The following is a 9,723-nucleotide window of genomic DNA, read 5'->3' on the forward strand; positions in this document are numbered from 1 at the left end:
TTTTGTTTCTAAACTATGAACATTGTCTAACACATGATAACCAAATTAGTATATATTCTTCAAAATTGTTCAATTATATGAAATTTTAATTTATTTACTTCATATTATCCATTATATTGATGATTAGTTAAAAATATCACAATAATTATTTTTATACATTTTCAAAATTAAATTATTAGATCAAATTAGAGTGTAGACTCCGAAATAAGTCTATAAGGTAGACTTCGTAGGAAGTCTATATATATGTAGACTTCTTTTATTACGTGTAGACTTCCGAAGGATAAAAACGTAAAATATATTTCTGTTTTTTTGTTTGGTCATAAGGGTTAAATAATACTTTCACTATCCCTTTAGGTTAGCTTTGCATTTGACTGAAAGTGGGGTACACTTTTAGGTTTGACTTGAATATTTAGGTTGTTTTTGGCAAATGTCCCTAGATTGTTTTAATTTTCACAACATATATAGTTTGGTTCTTTCGTGGTGCATTTCAAAAAAGTTATTTTTTATTATCTATGATTTTATCTTCTGTAAAATTTGAAATATTATCATTTTGAGTTTGAATATTTATTTTTAAAATTTTATATTTTGTCAAGAAAACTTTAGAAAATTACACAACTATTTTTGAGTTTGGAAGATTACATGACTTTTGAATTTGTTTTTGTTACTAAATATTTAAATTTTTGGTAATATTTTCTAAATTTCTCTCAGCATATTTTTTTATAATTAAAATAAATAAATTTTATACTTAAAATTTGATTTGTCATTAATATTTTGAATGAATTACTAAAATTTCATATTTTTCTAATAACATAATGTTTAAATAATATACGAACAAAAGATTATTATATACTATTACATTTTTATATAAACATTTTTAAACAATATATTTTTGAGAGTTTCAAAATATATAAAAATATAATTTATAGTTGTAGATATAAAAGTTTAAACTATATGTTAATAAATTTATTTTTGTATAAAAGTATTAAATAGTTTGTGAATTTTAACCATTTTAATGATGAGTGATAATTTATTTAAATGAAACCATTTAAAAATATAATTTTTTAAATTTACCTACTTAATATAATTTTGTCATATTTAATTCATATAGAATTACTATTTTATATAATACACATTATAATTATAGAATTTATAAACAATAGTATATAATTTTATTTTCTTGTTTTATAATAAAGTTTTAGTCAAAAATGATTTATAATAATTTTATATTATTAATTACGAAATTAATTAATGTGTTACTTTATAAAAATATTCGAATTTTAAGTAAGATTTTGTTAGATTCTTTCTTAACGGATTTTGTTATAATTAAAAAAATCAAATTTATAATTAGTTTATTATTAATAAATAATCAAATATATTATATTAACTAATTCTTTAAGTGGTTTTACTATGAGTTGTTAATAATAGATAGAAATAGGACCTAAATTAATAGATTAGATAACATTGTGCTTATTAATAAATACACTATTACATATAAATGGATTCATAACTAATATATTCAATATATGTATCTTTAATATTCCACAAATCTAGCGTCCAAACAAACGGAAGCAATTTATTTCAAAAACTTTAAAATGTTTAAACATTTAACAAGCAAATTCGAATGCTAGGTTAATAATATACCATACCAAATCGGGTAGAGATATTTTATCACCATCAACTTGCTATCAAAGTTAAATTTCCACTGTTAGTTGAGTTTCTTCATTTTCACTATTACATCTTCTCAAATATTACATAATATTTTTTTCCTATATTTCACTCTAAAATAGAATAACTTTATCATATGGTTGAACTTATTCCAACGGTTCATTTTATAATATAATAATTTTTTAATAGAATAAAATATAAAATATCATTGTTTTTTTACTCTGTCACTGTTTGCATGTGCTCTTTTATTTTATAACATTTGCATGTGCCCTTTGTTTTCGAATCTTGCATGTGCTCTTGTCCGTGATTATCGCAGTTACTAATGGGATTTTAAAGGTATGGGTCCCTTGTGTTTTTTAGAATCGGTTGTTCGACAAAAATATTTTTTTGCGGGTTCCATTGACACGTTCCGGTCTCCAATCAGTTCCCTTTTATTTTTATTTTTTATTTTAAATGAGACAAAAAAAAATTTAAGAAATCCATAACAATTTTCAGCAATAATCAGGCTCTAAGCTTATAATGTCAACAAAAAGAAAAAGAATGAGAGAGAACTTTAGGAAACATGGGAGACGATGACAACATAAGAACAGAAATCAGAAGTCTAATCTCTTCACTTCCTTCAGATGCAGACTTTCAAGGGGCGAAGATCTACAACTACCAAGGATGTTGGTATCGAAACTTTGCTCTCCAAGCAGTTATCGATTTCCAGAGAAACTTTAAGCCCACCGACACCGACATAATACTCGCTTCATACCCTAAGTCTGGCACAACTTGGGCCAAGGCCCTCACAGTCGCGCTTCTTGAGAGGTCAGTGGGTGGTTCTTGTAACAACCATCCTTTGGCCTCTGGAAGCCCTCACATGCTTGTACCTTTCTTCGAACTTGATCTGTATCGCAAAAGCCCAGAACCGGACCTAACCAAGTTTCCGTCATCTCCCAGGGTGTTCTCGACTCACATGCCGTTGCATACTTTGCGGCAGCCGCTCATGAACGCTCCTTGCAAAATCGTGTACATGTGCAGGAACGTAAAAGATGTATTAGTGTCACGTTGGCATTTTTATGCAAAAATGGCGAAAAAGGAAGTTGAAAGAAGTGATCTCGAGTCTATGGTCGAGTCTTTCTGTAGAGGAGTTCACTATTTTGGACCTTTTTGGGACAGTGTTTTGAGCTATTGGAGAGGCAGTTTAGAAGACCCGGAACATGTTCTTTTCATGAAGTATGAGGATCTGAAAGCTGAGCCTTGCGCCCAGGTTATGAGACTTGCAGAGTTCTTGGGCTGTCCTTTTAGTCAAGAAGAGAAACGTGGTGGGTCTGTTGAGAAGATCTTGGAGTTGTGCTCTTTTGGCAATTTGAGCAGTTTCGACGTCAACCAGACCGGAACGCACAATATCTTTTTCCGCAAAGGCGAAGTTGATGACTGGAAGAATCATCTCACTACCGAAATGCAGAAGAAAATTGACATGGTCATCCAAGAGAAGTTCCAAGGTTCAGGGTTGGAGTTCTGAGTTATATTATATGCTTTGTGATGTTGATTGTACTTTCTTTGTTATGTTCTGTTGATGTTGTTTGGTTATTTCATTATGTTCCTTTGATGTTGTTGGGTTCATTTAATAACATTTAGCTATTTTCAGTCAAGCTTATTGTGGAAAGCAAAAATGGCGAAAGATATATACTCCATACAGTAGAAATAAACTACATTAGTGTTGACAAAACAAAAAAAAAACTACATTAGCAGCTGGAAAGCGCATGGCAAAAGGCAATAAATAATATAAGAGAATTCCGCCAAAAAAAACCTTAACTTTGCACGAATTGCCAAAAGAAACATGAATTTTTGGGCTGACCAAAAAAATACCAAACTTTCATTGACTTTAGAATTAATTAACACGCCGTCAACAAATTTAACAGAAATATTTGACGTCGTTTATTGTTGGCGTTAAGTGAAACGACGTCGTTTTACATGATTTGAAATTTAAAATATTTAGACCACTGGATTCGAACCCAGGTTGTTTGGTCAAATGGCAAGGTCTTTGGCTAGTGGAACTTTCAATGTACTTACTAACATGTTTACTTTTATTTGGTACTGATTGAATATAAAAATATTCTCTAAAAACTTAAAAGATCTTTAAAATTTCAAAAAATTAAAAAATAAGAAATTTTTTATAAAATCAATTTTGAAATTAAAATTGAAAATAAATTTTATTTTTCTTTTTAAAAAATAAAAACTCTTCCAAAATTTTCTATAAAATTAAAACGAACTTTAAATTCCAAAAAATTGAAAAAAATAAAGAAATTTTTTATAAAATTAATTTTGAAATTAAAATTGAAAATAAAATTTTATTTTTCTTTACAAAAATAAAATTTTATATTTCTTAAGAAAAAAATCTCCCAAAATTTTCATAAAATTAATTTTGAATTAAAATTAAAATATTTTTTTTTCTTTAAAAAGTCAAAAAGTTTCCAAAATTTTCATTTTTTAAAAAAAATCCAATTTTTTTAAAAATTATAATAAAATGCAGAAAATTAAAGTTATAATTATCAACTTTTTATGTGTGTATAATTAATTTCAACTTTTAGCAAATGTATTAAAAAAATTGAAAATTTTGGAAGATTTTTTATTTTATGAAAAGAAAAAATAAAATTTTATTTTCTATTTTAATTTCAAAATTAATTTTATAAAAAAATTCTTTATTTTTTCAATTTTTTTGGAATTTTAAATTTTTTTTTAAGTTTTTAGAAAATTTTGGAAGAGTTTTTATTTTTTAAAAAGAAAAATAAATTTTATTTTTTAAAAAGAAAAATAATTTTTTTTATAAAAATCTTCTTTATTTTTTATTTTTTTTGGAATTTTAAAGATCTTATTAAGGTTTTAGAGAATTTTTTATATTTAATATGTACCAAATAAAAGTAAACATGCTAGTAAGTACATTGTAAGTGTGAGTAGCCTAGTGGTAAAATACCTTGCCATTTGACCAACCAACCTGGGTTCGAATCCAAGGGTCTACATATATTTAATTTCAAATCATATAAAACGACGTCGTTTCACTTAACGCCAACGATAAACGATGTCAAATATTTCTGTTAAATTTGTTGACAGCGTGCTAAATTGGCAAGTCAACGAAAACATTATTAATTAATTCTAAAGTCAATGAAAGTTTAGTGTTTTTTTAGTCAGCTCAAAAGTTCATGTTTCTTTTGGCAATTCGTACAAAGTTGAGGTTTTTTTTGGCCGAATTCTCAATAATATAACCTAAATGGATCTCTTATTTTTTAAAAATATTTTTTAATCGTAAAAGTAAATTAAGAGACTTAATCAAAAGACCCGGAAATTTACGTGCTCTATTGCAAATCTCTTATTTAAAGGTTTTTCAAAAAATATTTTTTTAATTAAAAGCTAATTTTTTTATTTTTCTTATTAAACTTAAATTTTTTTTAAAACCATAGTACAAGATAACATTTTAAACATTGATTTTAAAATAAAAACAAAATTTAGTAAAATAAACAATAATAGTTTGAAAGAAGCATTCTCTTGATCACGTTCAAACAAAGATTACTAAAATATGTGTAACAATTGTTTTAAACAGACAAACAAGAACAAAAAGAGACATGATCAACAACAAACACTACACTGAGAACATTTACATGCAAATAAACATATATACCTTTTGTTCAACCATCATTTTCAACACTGAGAACATTTACATGCTAATTCACATTTAAAGTATGGTTACGTGTTTTCACTAGACCAGACCAGTAAACAAACTACTCTCAAGGTCATACATGTATATGAAGAAAAGCAAACATACAGGGCAAGAATAAGTCTCTCTCTCTCTCTCTCTCTCTTTCTCAATCTGCATCACCAAGACCATCTTTTCCATCGCCTCTCTTTGTGATTTCCGTGAAATGAGAGTTTGGTGATGGATACGGTCGCTGTTGAAACAGAGTTTTGGCCAGAGTTTCTTGCGTTTGTGACGTATGCCAAAAACTGCTGCTCTGGGAGATTGAAAACTCTGCATTCCATGGAGAAGGGAGTTTGTATAGCCAGACTTACAAATTGCCATACTTGTGGACCGTAGCTTCTTGAGCTCTCCATGCTCTCTTGGATATGCCGTCGTCTCCAAGATGTACTGTCTCACATATAACAAGTTTTGATTCACAACCACAGCCGTATTATATATTGGTTCGGATTTAACATTCACACATCAGACATGATTAAAGTTCAGTTTTGCAGATCAAGCAAGAATTTAAACCCGAACAACCGTTTTTTTTTGGTAAACAAAGAGTTGCAACACCAGAACTCTCCGGGATGTCTATTACTCTTGCCCAAGCATGTTTAATGCGAAAATTTGATGGGATTAAGTGCATTCGTGATGATATAATCTCACCTAAGAACATTAATTGAAAAAAACCAGAACAATAAATTAAATAAAAATCTAGTGAATGATTAACATACCTTTTTGAGTTCCTCGTTCTTGAGAATTCCTTTGGTCGGAATTCTCCATATCTGTCTCCATCTTGTGATGCCTTCAACCTGAAAAAACTTTTCTAAGTTCTAGATATCGCTCAAGCCAAGGTCGATCTGATTTTTTCAATCGAAGAAGGCTAAGAAACAATTGAAAATCGAGAAAGAAGAGAGACGAACCCATCTGCTTCTGGATCATTGCAATAGTTCCAGAATCGATTGATAGAGGAATCGGGAGAGAGAGAAGCTGAAAGCGTTGAAACACCAAACAGCTCCTCCCCACTCATTTTTGGACAGCTGTTCCACAAGAGACGTCTGCTTCCCTTGATTAAGAGACGTATTGTCTCTCTTATTGATGTATTTTTCATTTTATTTTTAAGATACACCCTTAAAAGACAGGGATAATGATGCTCTTCGCAGGCAGACACAGCTATACTTGAGTTTTTGGTGGGACCCCAATCCCTGGAAGCGTCTAAAGAAAGCTTCGTTTAACTTATTTTTGTACCTCTCTTCGTATATATATACTAATATGCATGCATACAATTTTACTCATGATGTGGGTGTAAGATATGCGTCTTAGTTTTTGATACCTTCTTCGTGTTTAATGTTTATCATGAATTATGATGATGATGATGTCTCTCATCTCTTTTAGAGTTTTTTTTATGCTTTGTCAATTAACCATTTAATTTCCATTGATTATTCTTATGAAATTCTGTGTTAGAATCAGTGAATCAGTTATAATGAAACGTATTTTCTGTGTTATGATAATGATGATGATGAAGATTGTGATTTCGCGTGTGCCTTATGGGAAGATCTCTTTGAGAGTTTTATTTGTCATGCTTTGTCAATTAACCATTTAATTTCAATCCCTCTACCATCGCTTACTTGTCATTACTAGTCGTTTTTACATGATCAACTAATAAGTGATACGATTCTCACCAAAACGAATTGTTATTTCTTTGGTGAATTAATGCGTCTTTGGCAATTACCGCGAGGCGCGACTCGCTGGACCATTCGTCCATTTCCTGTGATGTTCGAACCAATGAGCATCGGAACGTAAACCATCCAATCTGACAATTGTACGTTCTTGGCTATCTTTGACTATTTAGAAGGCTTTCTGACCTTTTATAAATATTCTCTATATTTTTTTTTATTTCATTTTTTTTTAACTTGAACTCAAAAACCTGAAACCAGTGTTTTCAAAATTGGACAGAACCGGCTGGCTGGACTAGACCGGTCGATTGAACCGGTTCCGGGTTATACTAAAAACTGAATTTGAGTCAAACCGGCAAACCCGGTCAAAAACCGGTAAAATTCGCTTAAACCGGTGATTTGGTTCGATATTAAAACCCTGTTTTTTCAAATTCAAGTATATTTTTTTAAACTGCAAATTTTAAAAAGATTTCATAAAACAATCAATTCATATTATTTTCTAATTGTCTATCTAAATAAATTATTTTCATTATTTTATATTAGTTTAAAAAAATATTTTTGTTTTCATATCATTTTTAGATTCTAAAAATTATATAAAATTTTATAAAAATAATTTTATGTTATACATATAATAGTTATTTAATATAAAATTTAATTAAAATTTAAAACTCAGTTGAACCGGTCCGACCATTGACCCAGTTACAATGCCGAGTCTACGTCTGGTCCGATTTCAAAACATTACCTGAAACAAATATAAAAAATATCCCAAAACTAATTGTGAATGTACAGATTTTTTTATTGTTTTATCTTGTAATAAATAAATTAAGTTTATTTAATTATGAGTTTTTTTTTATAATTTAACAGATTAAAATAGACTTTTAAAACAACACAACATTTTTTTGGACCTATGGACCCATGGCAGATGCCCATGTTGCCATGGGTAAGAGCCGGCGCTGCTCCATGCATATGGTAGCAGACACATGAAACCATTAATTTGGCAATGCTGCACAATAATAGTGTTTTCTCGTCTCTGCAAGCGATCTTAAAAATGATCAGCTCATGTGTGGTTCGATTCTGACCAAAAAATAAATAAATAGAAAGAGCTGCTTCGGTGAGTTAATGCATCTTTGGCTGATATGGTCTTCTGTTTTGCTCAACCGCCGCTATGTTTTTTTTTTATTTCATTTTACGTATGGAAACTAATAAATAGGCAATAGGCCAAGCCGGATGAAACATTCGCTTCAAGTCCCCAAAATTTTTTTTTAAAAAATTATATATAAATAGATTTCAATTTTGTTAAAAAGTTATTTTAGGCCCCCAAACTAAACTATAGAAATCTTCTTAAACTGTTTATATCTCCCAAAATTTCTAGGCCGGCCTTGCTAATACTTAAGCTAAATTTTTGTGTTGCTAGGAAAAAAAGAAGCTAAATTTATAATAAACTCGTTGCCTTCTAGAACTTGCAAACCAGGGTTTAACACCTAAAGGAAAACGATAACATCTTAACGTGGGACTTTTATCGTTCTTAAAATAAAAAGCAACAAACGATAAGCTTAAAGAGAAATTGAACCAGAAACACATTTTGATGCTCACATATATATATAATATAATCGTATTTATTAAAAGTATATACTAAAGTCGAGTTTAAAGAATCGCTTATATATTTTATTTTATTTTATTGGTCTCAAAAGAACTATTATATCATTCAAGATATAAATGATCTGTAAATCTAGAACGGAAGAAAAAAACCAACAAAAATTAAACTCTCATGAAAAGCTCGGACGGTCCTAAAATGTATGCGGTCCGGTTTTGTACCCTTGGTATGTGAATGATCTTGAAGTCTTGGAATCTTCCTTGAATAGATGCTAACTTTGCTAATTCCGTAGAATAATTTGGTCATGCTTTCGGATCTTTGATTATTGAAATTATATTCGCGCAGTAGTTTATCCCAAAATATTAACATGTCGTATATTGAATCACATTCTCCATTGCCCAAATGAAATCATCTAATTCTGAATGTACTGGAGACAATCGTCTCTTGTTGTTCCTCGACCCTATGAGTTGTTCATTTTCAGCTTCATCCAGCCATAACCATTAATTATAATGTGATTCTACAGTCCATAATCGATCTACCAAACAAAATACTATGTCAGCATAAGCCTTGTGTATAAAGAATCGCTTATATATAAGTTGCGATTGCATGCACTTAGTATATATATCATACAAGAAAACAAATCCTTAATGACACTACAAGAAAATAGCGGCATACTGAAGGAAAAAATCGTCGGTATGTCGTCGGAATAAGGCTATTCCGACGACATACCGACGAAAAAAGACCTCGGAAATTGAAAAAAGTCCTCGGAAATAACTCCTCGGAAATTCATTTTTCCTCGGAAATCCCTCGGAAATTTGCGACGGAATTCCGAGGAACTGAATTTCCGAGGAAACTCCGAGAACCACTAGATCGTCGGAAAGTTCCTCGGAATATACCGAGGGAGGACTTTCTCGGTATATTCCGAGAAAATTTCCGATGGTCCAATCCTCGGAAGTTCCGACGAAATCTTCCTCGGAATTTGCATCGGGAATTTCCGAGGAACGTGGCCCTCAGAATTTTCCGAGGGAGGAACATTCCCTCGGATTTTTTTTTTAAATTCCGACGACTTATTC

The 9,723-nt window shown here is 30.1% G+C and overlaps 2 protein-coding genes across 2 annotated transcripts; one reads left to right on the plus strand and one right to left on the minus strand.

The window, feature by feature from the left end:
• Positions 1 to 2,150: 2,150 nt before the first annotated feature.
• LOC106298642 (cytosolic sulfotransferase 1-like) lies at positions 2,151 to 3,290 on the plus strand. Its single transcript, XM_013734775.1, has one exon. The coding sequence runs from the start codon at positions 2,228 to 2,230 to the stop codon at positions 3,167 to 3,169; it is 942 nt and encodes a 313-aa protein (XP_013590229.1). The 5' UTR covers positions 2,151 to 2,227; the 3' UTR covers positions 3,170 to 3,290.
• Positions 3,291 to 5,298: 2,008 nt separating this feature from the next.
• Positions 5,299 to 6,510, minus strand: LOC106298726. Its single transcript, XM_013734869.1, has 3 exons — positions 6,304 to 6,510; positions 6,115 to 6,192; positions 5,299 to 5,788 (listed from the first exon to the last, which is right to left on the minus strand). The coding sequence occupies exons 1-3, from the start codon at positions 6,489 to 6,491 to the stop codon at positions 5,518 to 5,520; spliced, it is 537 nt and encodes a 178-aa protein (XP_013590323.1). The 5' UTR covers positions 6,492 to 6,510; the 3' UTR covers positions 5,299 to 5,517.
• Positions 6,511 to 9,723: the final 3,213 nt, after the last annotated feature.

This window comes from Brassica oleracea, chromosome C6 (genome assembly GCF_000695525.1).
Source record: "Brassica oleracea var. oleracea cultivar TO1000 chromosome C6, BOL, whole genome shotgun sequence".
NCBI lineage: Eukaryota > Viridiplantae > Streptophyta > Magnoliopsida > Brassicales > Brassicaceae > Brassica > Brassica oleracea.

Coding starts and splice junctions, on each gene's coding strand:
- LOC106298642 (XM_013734775.1), top strand. CDS start 2,228: ATGGGAGACGATGACAACATAAGAACAGAAATCAGAAGTCTAATCTCT.
- LOC106298726 (XM_013734869.1), bottom strand. CDS start 6,491: ATGAAAAATACATCAATAAGAGAGACAATACGTCTCTTAATCAAGGGA. Junction 6,193..6,303: donor AATGATCCAGAAGCAGATGG/GTTCGTCTCTCT, acceptor AAGTTTTTTCAG/GTTGAAGGCATCACAAGATG. Junction 5,789..6,114: donor AGAACGAGGAACTCAAAAAG/GTATGTTAATCA, acceptor TATGTGAGACAG/TACATCTTGGAGACGACGGC.